At 46.3% G+C, this 16,323-nt stretch overlaps 3 protein-coding genes across 4 annotated transcripts; 2 read left to right on the top strand and 1 right to left on the bottom strand.

Moving 5' to 3' along the window:
- The first annotated feature begins 16 nt into the window (after positions 1 to 16).
- On the top strand, positions 17 to 1,754 carry LOC117143969. Of its 2 annotated transcripts, XM_033308905.1 has the most exons (3): positions 17 to 405; positions 463 to 1,265; positions 1,321 to 1,754. In XM_033308905.1, exons 1-3 carry the CDS (start codon positions 79 to 81, stop codon positions 1,460 to 1,462), a joined length of 1,272 nt encoding a protein of 423 aa, XP_033164796.1. In that variant the 5' UTR covers positions 17 to 78; the 3' UTR covers positions 1,463 to 1,754. The 2 variants fall into 2 exon arrangements, with proteins under 2 accessions (XP_033164796.1, XP_033164795.1); XM_033308904.1 differs by having other exon boundaries at positions 463 to 1,754.
- An 8,406-nt stretch (positions 1,755 to 10,160) lies between these two features.
- LOC117144567 lies at positions 10,161 to 13,579 on the top strand. The gene is made up of 5 exons (XM_033309821.1): positions 10,161 to 10,629; positions 10,738 to 11,502; positions 11,697 to 11,826; positions 12,995 to 13,319; positions 13,381 to 13,579. The coding sequence occupies exons 1-5, from the start codon at positions 10,385 to 10,387 to the stop codon at positions 13,509 to 13,511; spliced, it is 1,596 nt and encodes a 531-aa protein (XP_033165712.1). The 5' UTR covers positions 10,161 to 10,384; the 3' UTR covers positions 13,512 to 13,579.
- LOC117144568 lies at positions 13,558 to 14,600 on the bottom strand. Its single transcript, XM_033309822.1, has 2 exons — positions 14,214 to 14,600; positions 13,558 to 13,957 (listed from the first exon to the last, which is right to left on the bottom strand). Exons 1-2 carry the CDS (start codon positions 14,425 to 14,427, stop codon positions 13,581 to 13,583), a joined length of 591 nt encoding a protein of 196 aa, XP_033165713.1. The 5' UTR covers positions 14,428 to 14,600; the 3' UTR covers positions 13,558 to 13,580.
- Between the last annotated feature and the right edge of the window lie 1,723 nt (positions 14,601 to 16,323).

Here is a 16,323-nt window from a genome sequence, read left to right as displayed (position 1 = left end):
ACTACATACATACCTCCCTCATTCAATCGAGGCCAGGCAGTCTTTGGTGATAGACGCACATTTCTATACGACTCCAGAATGCAGCTGATTCTCGTTGCGACCTTGCTGTGCCTGGCACTCGGCAGCTGCAGTGCATCCATAAGTGGGCCGTTCATCTTCTGGGGTCACTCCAGGGTATCCAGTCTGCAAAACCAGGCCTTGGTGGAATCGAGCAGCAGGGAGCTGCCGCTGACGCAACTTTTCACAGAGGCCAAGGCAATCGTGGTCTTCGTGCGCAACTCTACCAACCGACTGGAGGGCACCAGATATCCCAAGTTCCAGAATCTCGTTAAGAGCGGTGCCTGGACCTATCTGCCACAGAGGAGTCTAGCGGCAGAACCCTTCGGCTTGAACGCCAACATTGAAGTGAGTTTTGCACTATATAAGTTAATGAACTAATTATAAGTTATATAAATTTCCTAGGTGGTGAGCCTCTCGGGACACGGAGAAGAGGATGACTCTGAGATTCTGTTGGCCTACAACGAAGCCGTGAACACCTACGGTCGCGGTGAAGTGCTGGGCATCTTGGGCAGCCGCGAGGAGGAGGCCCACTTCCTGGCGAAGAGGGAGGCTGCTCCAGGTGGTGAGGAGGAGGAGAAAGCAAAGGCTGCTGAAGGTTCGGAGGAGACCGAGGCCAGTTTTATCTACGTGGCCGAGGGCAACAAGGCGGTGCTTAGTCTCAACGGACCCCTGGAGCTCCGGCTGACCAATGACACCCTGAAGCTGGAGGAGCACATCAAGCAAATCACCTTCGATGATCAACGGGCCAAGGGATACGGTCGATTGAGCATCACCTTCATGCATTCAGGGGAGAAGTGCACGCTGCGATTTAAATTCTCATTGATCCGGGGATCCTGGACGTTGCGCAATGTGGAGGTGGAGTACCGGGAGCTGAAGAGTGTCCTGGTGGCCCGCGGTGATGAGTACACACTGCCTTCCGCACCGCTGGGATTCTCGTACCGCTGTTCAGCGGAAAGCGTTAACTTCCTGAATCCCGCCCGGAATGAGACAATCCAGAGTCTCCTCCTTAGTGATTTCCAGGTGCAGCCGTGGCTCAACGGACGACCGGAGTATGGCGAGGTGTACGACTGCATAGGATTCGTGTCGGCACCCATCCTGGCAGGACTCTTCGTCGTGACCCTGCTTCTTGGCATCCTGGGACTCGGCATATCCGCCATGCTCAGCATGCATACGCCCAACCGATTCGAGAGTTCGCGCAGCAAGCAGTTGACCTTCACCATTCAGGAGTAAGAAAGTCATAAATCTCTGATGACCCAGTAGATCTCGGGCAGACATGTTTATCCAGATCACCTACGTGGCTTTTAAGCCCCTGGCTCTGTTCACCCTGGCCATCGAGTTCTTTCTCATCCACCTGCTATTCGTGTTGATCGTGCTTTACGTGTATGTGCTATGGTATTACTGAAGAATCCGAAGTGGAGATGAAGAAATATAACATATGCCAGAAGAGAAAGATAATGCAGTTTTTCTGAAATAGTACTTGTCATGAACAAGTTTTTAACTGCCTGTCATGTACTTCAAAAAGCAGATAGTTTCCTTTAATTGAGTTAATATTATCGATATTAATCGAAGCGAAATAAACTAAAATACTTAATGGGCTCTAGAAATCATTACAAACAATATACATATACAAGTGGAATAAAACTTAATGGGTTTTAAAAAGAATAAAGTATGCTTTTCGGGTACAAGATATCAAACTATTCTTATTTTAAATTTCGTGTTGAAGTTGGTGTTTTAAACAGCTTTCCAAAAGTGTGTTGCGAGTATCTTCTTATCTTTTATTTGTGCCACTCTCTTCGATCTGAAGCCAAAGTTCGACCCACAGGAAAAAGTGAAAAGCGATGAGATTCTGCACAGACTGCCAAAAAAGGATGAGAGGAGTCTGGCTGGAAATTCTGGTTATCTCGGCGGCGGCTCACTTTTGTTTTTACCCATTTCTCTTCCCGGCGATTGTCAGCTCACTTTCGTTGGATTGGTCCCACAGCCGCATGTGCGCAATTAAGCCGCATTTGGCCATAGAGATGCGTGCGGGAGCTGGATTTGTACACTGGGAAAAATCAGATATGAAATTCGAGAGAGTTAAAATAATATTTTAGATACATTTCATTAAAATTCACTTAATCAATGATCATTATTTCCAAATGCATATACCTCCCCAAATTTTTAACTTTTGAGGTAAATATTTCAAAGGGTTATTTTTCTGAGACTTCTCTTCCCGTGCACTGGTATCTGTATCTCAGGCTGGACCCGAGCCAAGCCCAGTCTGGAAGTGGGAGCCTCGTTTATTTATGCATCATTAAGTCACGCCAATGGCTCGTTTGGGCCACTTTTGGTTCATTTTGCGTGTGCGTTTGTCGGCTAGTTTTCGGTTCGATTTCTGTTTCTACGACTGACACTCGACACCCAAAAAAAAATACAGAAGACAGTGGACATGAGACAGAAGACAGTTGCTTGTGGCTGTGGGCCACCCACTTTTCTCCACAGATTTCCCGAATATGTGTGTGCTGCATCCCCTGGCCGCCGAAAAGATAGAGATGCAGATAAAGATCGGGGCGACTTATTGTTGGATCGGGAAGTGGGTCGCCTTCGATTGCGTTCACTTTTCCCGCGCGGCTTTACTTTTACTGTCAACCGAACGTGCCCCAAGTGGCAAGTTGCAGGCTGGAAGTGGCCAGTTCACTGACTCAAAGAGAGAGTGAGAGTCCCGCACCTGATTCTGTAATAAGAATCGCGATCGCTGGCAAAAGTTTGTGAAAGTTGTTGTCAAACGGCTGGCCAAACCAAACCAAATCCAGCCAAAACGAAACGAACAGAGCCGCCTGTCAAGGAGCCGCGCATATCAGCCACATGATGTGGCAAGCCACCGAGTGGGATCACTGAGAGAAATCATGTGGTTCTAAGTCCGGACTTAAAATGTACATTTATAGAAAGAACTTAAGAACTGAATGCATATCTGGTGTTATTATATGATGTGAATGCATCGCTTTAAGATATTCTATTGTGTTCTTCTATAGGTACTAGCCAGTATTAAACTTTGTACAACAATTTATTACCAAATAGTCTATGCAGTGAGTGTGGTCATTTTTATTGGTCAACTGAAATATAATTTTAAAAGTAATCATCGTAATTTCTCCGAAGCCTGGAAAGAGTTACTGCCATTGCTTGTGAATCCCAGGAGGGGGCTAATTTCTCCTCATCGAAGTGATGAGTGCTCTCTGTCCATTTGGGTTTAATTGCAAGTTGCAACCGCATCGTAGACAAATGTGTGCACTTTCCTCGAGGGCCTTATATAAGAACGCAGCTCGTAGGGAGCACCCAGATAATGCGGCATGAAATTGAATTATTTTCACGGAAGCCAAGGTGAGAGATTTGAGCCGCGGATGCACCACAATAGAGTGGGTTTTTGAGGGGGGCTTAATCAATTCAAAGGGCTGCAAGCAGCGGAAATGGGCATTGTATCTGTATCTTTGTATCTGCAATCGTCAGCGATGTTTATCTGCGAGATTCGTGCACTTGGCGATGAGGTAATGAAATTCATGAGGATTACGAGTGCATCACGGGCTGATTGGTATCGGTCTTTGGGATGCAGTCGAATAGTTTCTCCCCAGATTGACCAACTTCTGGCGTCATCTGCTTCTGCCATCCATCTGGTCATGGCTCAGAAATCGGGACAAGCGATCAATCCTAACGATCAATGCAGTCGCTGAAAGTCGCAGTCATCCCGAGCCACTTAGGAGGCGAGATTGCAGTTTCCAAGTGGCCATCTTGCTATCTGGCTAGTTGGGTCTCATAATTACTTCGCTTAATATTTGTGTTAAAGTTTTACGACTATTGCCACATTTTTCCAGCGAAAGAGAAATCGCCAATCGGCAGGATTGGCAGATGCCTCCAGTTTCTGGAGGGGAAGAGGCGGCACAAACAGTTGCCTCACTCGACTGACAAATAACTAATAGTAGTGAAAAGTGCGCAGGCGCACTCGAAATGAAATGGAAAAGCGAGATGGACGGAAAAAAGCAGCCTAAAATCGGCGACATTTCGCACATGAACATGAAGTGTGGAGCGTCGAGAAACAACCATTCAACACTAACCATTAACCAACTGGCGACAATCCGATGCGTTTAGTAAATCAAAACGTTAATTACTTGATTTGGTAAGCGGTTTCCCAATGCCTCTGTTTTCTGCAGCTCTTCTGTCCCCCACTTAACAATTTCTCGCAAATATTTGCACACCTGTCTGCGTTGGCGAAAAGTGAAATGCGTTTGGAAAGGAAAAGGAAGCTCTGCGGACTACTCATTCCCAGAAGATGATGCAGAAACAGATACAGACGGTCCGCTCCATTGCCGGAGACCTTGACTTATTAACACCCAATCTCCGAGCCGTGGTCTTTCGGATTACGGCAGATAAGTACGCTAACTCCGCCAAGATGTGCCACTATTTTTATGGCCGTGTCGCAAGCTTAACGCCCTGTTAAGCCGGCTAAATGCAAATGCCGCACACATCTGCCGCGAATAAATGGGCTCGATCCGCGCCCCTCCACCTCGCGGAACCCCCCTCATGGAAAATACCCCTTTATGGTATCACTCACCTTTGTGGGAGCTCTTTAATTGCTCCGCTTTGGTTACAGTTTGTGGAGCGTCTTCCAATTGCGCGCAACACGTGAAGGTGGCGCAATTTTCGGAGCTCGGAGCTCGGGGTTTTCGGTCCACATGCATACAGGTAGACCATTCGGCACCGAGGCTGAATCTTTTGGCCAAGGCGCTGGCAATGGGCACCAATCAGCTGGCGTCGATCTCGGCTCATTCTGGCTCATTTTCCCCCACAGCGAAACTAATAAGCTTATGTTATTCTGATCGCACTTTGATGCCAAGATGGAAAGTTTAAGTATAGGTTAAGCTATTTGGAATCAAAGTTGTTTATCCTGAAACGTTGGGTCTTGAGGAGCTTCGGAAAGTATAGAAACCCTATTTCGAATACTTCACAAATTATGATCTGTTTTTTCCCGTGCATGCCAAGCGTTTGCAGTTTGGGAGTCAACAGTTGCTCCCCTTTGTTTTCGAGCCAACATTTTTCACCGTTTGCCGCCGGTGAAATTAATACGCCTCTGGCATTGGGTAATTAAGCTAATTAGCTGAGATTGGGCTGAAACCGAAGTGCAGCCCACCCAGAGATATGCAAAACTGAGGCGGCAAGGTATCTAAGGCCTTTCCCACAGTTGCATCATATGGTACAAAGTCATCAGATCGCGGGCCTTCGATTGGAAATTCTTATTGTGGAGCTACCATAATGGTTTCGGCATCTTTAGAAAGCTCGTCATTGTGCGATTTCCTCCCCAGCTTGCTGCTGCCAAAACCGCACACACTAACCCAAATTCCCCAATCCCATGATGCGGACTGCCCCCCGCCGAGTCGTCCATTGTTGCAATTAAACTAACAATCGGTAAATGGTAAAAGAGCAGCTGCATCTGCACCGGTGGCTTGCACTTTCCGCTCAAAGCGGCGAGCGCTTAACTTGGCCAAAAACAAACAAACATCGCCCATTAGTTCGCTCAATTCGAATCGGCCGACGGGCAAGCAACAGCTGCCACAATGTATCTGCACTAGAACTGGGTACCTGAATCAAGTTATTACTTTGCACATCTTATACGGGAAATCAATTGTCAATTATCGTTTTCGGAAATTATCCTTCTAGGATATGAATTTTAAATGAATCGTGTAAGATCCATTCATTTGAAGTAACATTTAAGTCTCTTAATACTTGTTACATTTTTTGTACTGTGTATTTCTAAACTTGTCCAAATGCAGAAGCATGCAGAGGAGGCAATCTCGGTGGAGCTCTTCTGGTGATTTTTAAGCCGACTTTGAGCTATAGGTGCTCTCTCTCTGTCTTTCTCTCTCTCTCTGGCAGCGCTCTCTTTCGCTCCCGTTAGTAACCGACTGTGTGTACCGCTGTGGTCATGACATTCGTTCAGTTTCAGTCTGCTTTGGACTTTTACCACGATCGGTCGTGCTCCGCTCCTCGCGATTTTCCAGTTTCACTCCCAGTTTCGATTTTCCACTGGTGGAGGCGCGTGCTTAAACGGTAAACAGCGAGAAGAATCGGGCGGTAGAAGAGTGAGGCCGGGCAGACTGAAGACTGACAGCCTCTTCACGGAGACGAGGAATTTCCCGTGGCATTTGCCACCCAAATGTTAGACGAGTTAATGAAGTGCAAAAATGTTTGTAGACTGAGTTGTTGCTGCTGCCAAATGAACACGAAGGCGCCGTCAACTTTGTGATTTGCGGTTGCATTCTGCAGAAGATACAAGCTCAGGCTGCAATCTCAAGACCCCAGAAAAAGACAGCCTGTGGTTTTTGACCCTGTCGCTTTCGGCAGCAAAGTGAAAATTGCTCGGCAGCCGAGGAAAAGCGGAGAATCTGCGACTTCTTCTTCGGTGTCAAGTGAGAAGACGACCTGGCGAATCTCCTGCGGATTAGTGGCACACTTACCCACAACCAGCACCGCTGAAAACCATGTAAGTGGCACGAAAACATCTCGTACCCACTATGTGGGTGCGAATGGGCCGGGGAGTGAAGCTGCCAATCGAGTTGAACGCTCCTCAGATAGAAACATTAAAGATATCTGCGCCTATTTAGTGGCAAGCCAAGCGCAAAACAAGCTACTTTCCTGAGCTTAGCATCATAACTAGGTGCTGTTAAAGCCGAAGTAACCAAGGGGCTTTTTTGAATTAGATACTGTAGATATTTATTTATTACCAATTCTTCAATCCACTGAAAATAGTTACGTTTTAATTCCCTTCAAGTGAATGTGTAGCTATGTTTCATCTTCTAATTAGGTTTTCCTTTATATGTTAGTGGAGAAACATAAATAAATTTCTAAATGTAAAATAATAAATGTGCAGCCACACCCAAGCCAACAAAAAATATCTAAACAAGCATAATTTTGGAGCTCAGTCTGTCATGCAAACTGCCGTGTTAATTAGTTTTCTTCTCTAAGCTCTTAATTATTTCCTATAGACAAGACCATAAAATGATGTTGAATACTCCCAAATAAAAATGAATGGCTTAAATAGTGCGATACCTCGTCGAGTGAGAATCCGCGCATAATGAGATACGTTTCCCCAATCGGATGCTTAGTCCCTCATTATGTCTGCTTAGTCAAGGGCTGGTCTGTGCTAATTTATGCGGACTTGGAGGCGCGTTTCTTGGCCAGAAGAGAGAAGATCTTTCCCAGAAACGGAGACACTGCGGCAGGCGACGCCAATTAGCTAGCCAACTTGCAACTTGGCCATAAACTGGCCGCTGTCCGTATTCTAATTGAATGGAATGGAATTAACCCAGTTTCGGCCTCCGACTTCTTCCCATCATAATTGCGGCAGTGCTGGCCGAGAGGCAGCCAGAAAAAGTTAATACGAATTAGATTGCCGGGGAAGCTGTCAAACCTTGATGGGCTGGACTTCAGCCCATAACCCTAACTAGGTGAGCTGTAGGCCCGCGGGTGTCTTTTGTCTTAGCCGCGAACTATTTATGCTTTATGACGGAATCAATCAGTATTGAAGATATGGATATGCTAATTCTCGACCGATCCGAAGACATGGGAACTGAACAAGGGCCGTTCTTCCCTTTGTGGAATAGGTGCCAAGAACAGTTAGCGATCGTTTCACAAACAAGTTTCTTCTTTATTCGCCATGCAGAACTTGTGCGTTCGCCTTACGACAATAAATTCGCTCCGCTTTTTGTCTGGTTTTTGTCGGGATTTTGAGGTCAACTTGATTGGGTCGCTCTCTTTGATTAACGACTAGCGGAATGGACTCCACTGTCTGCTGCTCTTCTTGCCCTTTTTTGGCAGTTCCCGTCTGGCGGCTAATTGCCACAGGTACAGGTGTCTGATGGAACCCCAGCATGCCACAGATCGTTGATCGCCATCAAATCTTAATGGCAGCCGCACGCCAGCAATGCTCCCAGCTCCAACTCCATTCCCCGAGCTCGTTATGGATACCATTATGACAAAGACGCGAAACGCAAAAAAAGAAATGGGAACTCTGGAGTCCAGGGAATCAAATAGGCAGTGCACAATGTCTAGTCAATTTACGATACGGTGTTTCGTTAATGAATTTTCGACTTCCATTTACGACCTTGAAAATGAAGTTAGATGGCATCTTAACCAGTTATATATAGCTTCTTAAAATTGGAATCCTAGCTGTTAGAGTTAAGCGTATCAGCTATCTATTGATTTTTTATCATCAGTCTCTCTACCTAAGAATATACCCTTTAAAGTAAGGGGAAGTAGGAACACCACTCGATTGCATGCGGAGCACGGGGTCGTGGCAATTAGAAGTTTGTTGGCCTGCGAAACTATCAGAGCCAGCAACTTCATAACGAATTGTTGTAATAACAATAATGGCGAGCCCCCAGAGTCATGTTTGCCTTATGGCCGGCGCAACAAATCATTTCACATCGCCACATTTCTATTTTCGCCGGGTTCATTAAACCAACTGAGACCCGGAGTGTAACTAAAAGCCGCAGCCAAAGATACAGATATAGATACAGATGGAGATGGTGTATGGTATATGGGAAGAGTGGTGTTCTCGAGTTGTGGCGACAAGTTTGGCTTCCGTTCTCAGCCCGCTCATTTGTCACCAGCTTACATAACATATTCTCCCAACTCTTTTTTTCAACTTCACTAACCCAGCGAAGCGCATCCCAAGTGTCATGGCCACGTTTCTATGGCTTTCCCAGCAGCTCCGCACGATGGCATCTTTCAATTTGTCGCCCATGTAGTCATAATTGTCTGGTAATCCCGGGGCCCTTTCTTTGTGGCCGTCATGTCTGGATTCTCGCTACATGATCTCTGCGAAATGAGGTAACTTTTGTTTATCTCTCGTATTTCGCACACTGCATGTGCAGATCAGATAATCCTGCATGCTATTTTGGCAACACGTACGCAGATCGGAAATCCGCTGTAAAATCTGTGGCACAAACTGTTTCCCACAGGGCCACGCCCTCTAGTGGAACATTCTTTCCCAGCCAAGAGAGACACACCTTCGTAGCCACCTGGTAACGGAAAGTATTGCCAAAGCGCACTTAGGGGCCTTCAATTAAGGCGTCTACCTGTCCGTTAAGCCGGTTAAGAAGTCGGTAATGCACGATGTCTGACCTTTCCGAGCTGGGTCACTGTCACCTCCGGCTCCAAGTCGGCTGTTAGCTGGAAGTGGTACTGCCGCCAGACACTCCAGAAAACGTTATTAATTGAAGTCAGCTACTCCAAAGGCTTATGGCGTACTATGAATATTTCCTGAAGGTTCTAGAATAATCAAAAGCAATTATAACAAAAGGTGTAGCTGATTTCTCTCGGTGCATCCATATGATAGCCACTTACCTAACCGCCGTGGTTGGCTGCTTTCCAGACTTTTCGGTTTGTTGGCAAACATTTAATGTTCTCCTCAACTCGATTCTCGGGAAGGCAAACATGGTCAGCTCTTTTCGGTTCGGGTTGGTTGGTTGCCCCAGTGTCCGATTCCCTGCAGCCCCATCAAAGCACTCAGCCTCTGGAAAAAGGGGGTGCTGCAGGTGCCCAAAAGGTTCTAACTCAAAAAATCGTCTGCGATGTGTTGATTTATTAACCCATCCTAACAGTGCCCAGCCCACTCCAAAGTAAAAATTCAATTAAATGCACTGCGAGTGGCGGTTAAATGGCATTTTCCTGGCCACCTGGGAAATGGCTGGCATTCGAGACGCGGCCTCAAGGAAAGTCGCTTTGTGTGTTTAGGGCCCCGAACATTTTCCTAGTTGTCATAGTTGAGGTGGAAACTCCCACAACCGACTGACAACGCTGGCGATTGTAGATTGTATTATGCACGCATATGGATAACTTATGATAAATTATGTTGGCTGGTGTTGTTGCGCCGGTGAAAGTGCCAATTGTTTTGTGCGCGAATTCTTGCCAAAGAGATTTCCTATTCGTTATTAATTGTGGCATTGTGTCTGGCGCCTTTTCAGAGCCCTCCCTCGGAGTTGGAGACTACAGCCCAAACCAAACGCACCGTCATGGAACCTACGCCCACACCCAATATGCTGTAAGCAGTCCCACTGAACTTGCATCTTAGACTCCGCATCCGCATCTACATCTGCATCTGCATCTGATCTGCATCTCACTGACTTCGCATCTGCATCTGTACAAAGCCATTCCATTAACCCACAACCGAGTACCCAGAGTAATCCGCATCTCCAACGCCTCCAGCAAGCAGATCCTGCTGAAGAATCACCAGGACGCTATTCTGCAGCTCCAGGGCCATTCTCCGTCGCCTCCCCTGTCCTTCGGCGCCGCATCGATGGCGGACAGCAGGGAACGGATTCGTGGACCCTCCAGGGATGGTCGCGAATTCCTGACCAGTCCGCGTCAGGTTCTTCGTCGTCTGATGCTCCTCTCGGAGGGCAGGCAGTACAGGGAGGCTGCTGGCGTGGTGGGCAGACTGGGTCCCTCGGTTCTCAGATCAGTGATCGCCGAGCTCCCGCTGGACCTGCTGTTGGAGCACCTGCCTCACAGTGCCTACCTTCTGGAGTCTTTTTTTACCAGGTGAGTCAATATTAAACTATAATATTTTGAGTTCGGAAACAGTTCTGGCTATAAGCCGTCTAAAAATACTACGTTACGATTACCATTTGTTCTTTAATTTTCCCTCAGATTGACCACCCTGAACACCACTCCCAAGCCAGATGTGCCTAGTGAAACGGTGGCCTGGCAATTGGTGCGTCTGTTCGCTAATCCGCATGAATCGGGACTCCGACAGAGATGCACTCGACTGCTCCAGGCCTTGGCTCAGTACGAACCAGGGCTCCGGCAGACTTTAAGGGAAAGGAGACGTAGTTTTGACAATGCTGTACAAGGTCTTGGGGTCCATGGGCTCACCACCGATGCCTCTGGTCAGCTTATTTCTCTACATGTAGCCCTGAAAACCGAGCTCCAACGCCATGTAGATACCTACAAGATGGCCATTCACAAGCTGGAGGAGCTGAGCATGGTGACGGTCAACCAAGACCCTGCTCACTCCTCCCACCAACGATTGTTGGCTATCAATTATGGGGACATTCAGCAGCGACTGATCGACAACAAGACCCTGCTCACAATGCTGGACAAGCCGGCTCTGAAGCAGCTGCAAACGCTGGTCGAGAATCTCAGCACGCGGGTGGAGAACGACAAGGAGGTGCTCACGTGCGTGGGTCAGGTGCGTCGTCTGGACTCACAGGCGCTCGTGGAGAAGCGCCCTGCCGCCGGTCTGCTGATGAACTTCTCCCGCGGTTGCGAGGTGGTGCTCAACATGATGGGTCCTGAGGGAGGTCCTCCGGGCTCCTCCCACTCCATTGGAAAGAACACTCCCCCAGGCGGCGCCAGCACGAGCAGCTGCAGCGATGGATACCATTCGGACGACTCTGGAAGCGATGACGGCAGGTGAGCAAAGTCAATATGTAGAAAACTCATTAGTAAAGAATACTTACAATACCTAATTCTTACACTTGACCGAGTTCCAATAAGGTGCAACACCCACATTACGATCTCAGTCAAATTAGAACGCGACCGCATCCAACTCTCACCTGCCCGCATCCCACACTCTGATTTCTGATTCCATTTCTGTATCTCCACAGCGAAATGGTGTCGCTCTATCGGAATCTCTACGTCGAGAACCGAGCGGACGCCTTGGAGGCGTTGGACAGTCTTCCCCAGATAAAACACGCGCACAGCCTCAAGGGGAAGATACTCTTCTCCATGATCGTGGTAAGTCTGAAGTACCTAGCATTCGTATGAGTTTTGGAATGGGTTATAGATTGTCGACAGTAGATATGTCCGAGCACTCAATAATGGATTGTTAAAGAGGCCGAACGTATTTCGAGATTACCTCGATCGGGAGAAATTAGTGCCAATTGCGAGTCGGCCTTGTTTTCACTTTTTTTTTTTGGGAATATAAGTAAGTTTTCTATTGGGTGTGTTCACTATAATTTATTTATTGTACGTGTATTATGTAGTATTTAATTTCGTTGCAAAACTTTGGATTACTGATGAAGCCGAAAAAGAATTAGAGATTAAATCATGAGGAGAAATTATTGCCAGTCAATCATTCACTTGTCTTTGGAATACAAGTCGCTAGCAACATAGTTTTACTTTTAAAATTATCTCCTTCGTTTTCACTTGTCAAGACAGTACGGAGTTATTTGTGATGAATGGCGTCAATTTATAATGGGCGTTCATAATCTTCCAGAGTGCCAATTCCATGTCAATAACACTTTAACTTTACAATGCTAATAGATATTTTTCTATAAAATTCTTAAGCTATTCAAATAGAATAAAGCCCTTGTCAAAAGTGAAAAACGATTGTTTTAAAATTGGGCCGAACTCTTCCAATTGCCATTTGGCAGGTCAAAAGCAGATTAACTTGATCTTGAAGTAGCTCAGCGTTCGAACTGCTTGCACTGCTTTCGTTTAGAAATTTAGCAAAGCACAGTGGCTCTCAAACTGTGAGACCGATTCATCCAGCGAAGATTACTTTCAATTTTCAAGTGCTTGGCCATCAATTACAGCCAAGCCCGTGGGCTCTGGATGCTTTAAATCCTGTCGGACCACAAACTGCGATTTCAAAATATCAATTTCGCAAGATCGAATTCGCACTAGAGGATGATTAGGCGTTGGTGCAGTGAAAATGTGAGGGAAAGTGGAGCCCCCAGGGTGCCAGAAAATTACGTAGGCGCTTGGGATTTGAATCACTTTCGATCTCAGATGAGCGACACTTGTGCAGGGAAATGGTACAATCAATTACCATCAAGATTAGTTGATTAAAATAAAAGTCATATATTTCTGATTTTCAAAAATCTGTTTATTTATTCATAAGTTAGTCTAATTAGATAGTCATCTAATAGATATTTTGCTTAACTTATTGGTACTTGTATAGCTCTCCTTCCGCCTGTGCCACGGGATGCGGGAGCGGAAGGTCCTGGAAGTTCGGCGGGTTCTGAATTGCCCCTTGGACAGTAGTAGTGAGACCACCTTATCCCTGGACAGGTCCGTTCGACAGCACCTCTTCGAGACCGCCGAAAGTTTCCCGCTGGGCGAGATCGAGCGGTCGGTATTCAACCAGGTGCTATCTACTCTGCACGAGTACCCCTGCCTGGAGTCCTGCCCCCCGTTGACGCACTACGTCAGTGCCTGTGTCCGCCTGGCCTGGAGGATGATCAACCAGAAGGCGCCCTACTACCTGGACATGGACTTCAACCTGGGTGGGTTTTAAACTGCTCTTTAATCGATTAACAATCTTAAATCTACTTATATCCCATGCAGGCTTCCTGAGGCCCGAGAAACACGAGCGGCATCCCCAGGCGGACCGGCGATCGGATCTGATAAAGGCCTTCCTCTGGCCCGCCCTGATGCAGAACAACCAGTGCGCCTTCAAGGCGGTAGTGGCCACCTGAGGATCGTCTTAAGCTAACCCCATTTGTACATACTTGCCCTCTCTTATGCAATAAAGATTTGACCCCTAGCTAAGCGTAACTGATGGGACGGAGTTGGACGCACTGGCTCCGGACTTTGTTGGTGCAGAGAAGTGGATGCTCCGTGTAGAACTCCACAATTTCCGAAGGGGATCCGAAGCAGCGCTCCTGGGACTTCTTCTGGCCTATAGCGTAGCGCTGTCTCCTATCCACTTGCCTTATGAACAGGTGATAGTACTGATCCGCCGCCCAGATGCTCACTATGTACCGGATCCACTGGTCGGCTGCCTTGAAAGGTCGGACCAGGCAGGACCCGTCCTCTCGTCCATGGAGCATTCGCTCCGCCGTAAGACGATCCACTGTGAAGTAGTACTGCTCCTTTTCCACATGCCGCTCCTCGATTTCCGCATAGTTGACATCGGCATCGTCTTTGAGGAATTAAAAATGTAGTATCAGTTATTGGACCTATGTACCGCTTAATCTTCTAATTGAGAATTACTCAACATTCATTTATACCAAACAGATACAATAATAGTTATCTATTACCCAAATTTCTATCATTTAAATTAAAACTCCAGTTAAATTTTTCTCTAAGAACTGTATCGTGCTCTCTGTTTTGGTCTATATACCATCACTCTGGGGATTTGGCTTTGTTTTGGAACCGCGAGATCGGCGCGTACTCACCCACAATGACGTAATCTTCACGGGGCTGCTGTTGTGGATCGTCGTCGGTGCTGGAAACCCGTTCTGCGACGTCACCTTCCTGGCTGGCCTGCCGCTGATAACCGAAGCAGCAGCTACAGAAGGTGGGCGATCTGACTTCCATCAGGCTGTCCATCATTCGAGCCAGGAGATTGTGCAAAACCGTCCAGTAGACACGTGCACACCAGCAGCACATGGCGCCAGTCGACACAGTAGAGCAGTCCTATCCCCGCGACCTTGGATTAGATGGATTGGTGGCACTGGGACCGCCGCTCCCGGCAAACATCTTTCGCTATCGAGCTGCGCTGAAGACTGACTACTTTGTGACCAGAACTAGACGAGGAACCACAACCAGTACCCAGAATTCAGAGCCCGAGAACAGAAGCCGATGCGAACCCGTCTCGTCTGGCGCTGCGTCTTAATTAAAATGTGTGTATTGCTCGGTTGTGGGGCGGCAGAAATGTCCATATGTAAATAAGATATGGATATAGCTAGTAAACAAAATTCACATTGGCAAGAACGCGGGAACTCGGATAGTTGGGGACCCGGCAAGTAACTGGATACCCCGAGCGCAGTGGGAAGATCATCACTCTGTTCTCATACATAATGAGAAATGCAGTAACCCTTTCCTTATTTTATATTTCAAAATTATATTACCTTCTTTTTGTCTTTATAGAGATATCCTCTGAAAGAACACAGTTTTAAAGTACATTAAGAAGAGAAGAACCTATTAGAGTGTAGAATTGTTTGCAGTGTACATGTAGGCAACGACAATTATTAAACGTTTAGCACCCATGCATTTTACATTCCCCTCCTGTTTTCAACCGACTGTGGAATTCATTGAATGCCAGCAATTTTTGGTGGGGAGGGGTTCCCCATATCGCATTTCTGGGGCTCTACAAAACCGAGACCGAATGTAGACGAGTGGCAAACATATGGATCTGAGGCGGTTGCCCGCTCTGCTAAACATTTTGAGAAATGAGTTTGTTTTGCTGATCTGTTGCTTTTATTAATGACTGTTGATAGTACTAGTGATAACAGTTTCCAGAATTATAAATCTTAAAAATTGTAAATACGCCCTTTTTGGTTCAAGCTCAATTTTCTCGTTTGTGGTTAAAAATAATCCGTTTTTTGGCTATAACATTGGAAATAATGGTTCAAAAGTGGAGTGGCATATCTTGTTTTACTCCTAATTAACTTCCCAATCGATTAGTGTTTGAATTTGGTAACTTTAAATTTTTGCCATTTTTCGCAAATTTTGATGATGTAACCCCTTATAAAAATTCGAAAATTGACAAAAAATTTTTTTTTCTAAATTCGAAAAAACGTGACAGGGATCGTAAGCATTGGTAATTAGCTGCACAAAACAGTGATTATTTTAACTCTATGACCATTTTAAGTCAGGAAATACTGAAAAAACCGCTCGGAAATATGGATTATTTTGATCAACTAGTTTTTCCTCAATTTCCTTCCAAACACAATCGGTTTTTTTAACCAAAATAAAGATTATGAAAGATTTTATATAAAAGATTAAACAATCTTTTAAAGCTTCAAGTATTAGCTGAGACACGAACCTTTCGAAGTTTTACAGTGAGCTTTCAAACGGCTGTGGTGAAGCTCTCCCGCTGTCTCTGTCACTCGCACTTCCCTGTCTCTCTGACAATTTAAAAATTTCTTAAAATTCAAAAGCAATTAAAGTGCGGCCATAAATTGTGCGAGCTGACTACGTTCCGAATCGATTGCATTCAAATCTCCTTGTAAAACCCAAAATGGGCGTGCAAATGGCCAGCACATGGACCCATAGATATGGTTCTAAAACTTACAGGTCCGGACAAAGAGTGCTGCTGCTCAGTTCATTACGTATACGCCGGATTGGCTGCAGCGAGCATCGCGATTTGGTTTGCACATCTAAATCAGTCACTATTCGCTAGACAGAAGGCAAACATCATCGCAGGCCAGTCACGTGCTCCAAATGTCAATAAAACGATATTCCAAGTCGATGGTGATGGCCCGATATGATGGTATGGGGCATTAATAATACCCGGTACTCGAGCAATACGATCGCACTCCGCTTGGCACAGTAGCAGCCCCA

Source organism: Drosophila mauritiana, chromosome 3R (genome assembly GCF_004382145.1).
Source record: "Drosophila mauritiana strain mau12 chromosome 3R, ASM438214v1, whole genome shotgun sequence".
Taxonomy (NCBI): Eukaryota; Metazoa; Arthropoda; class Insecta; order Diptera; family Drosophilidae; genus Drosophila; species Drosophila mauritiana.
Note: the sequence above shows the minus strand (reverse complement) of the source record. Positions and strands in the feature narration are given on the sequence as shown.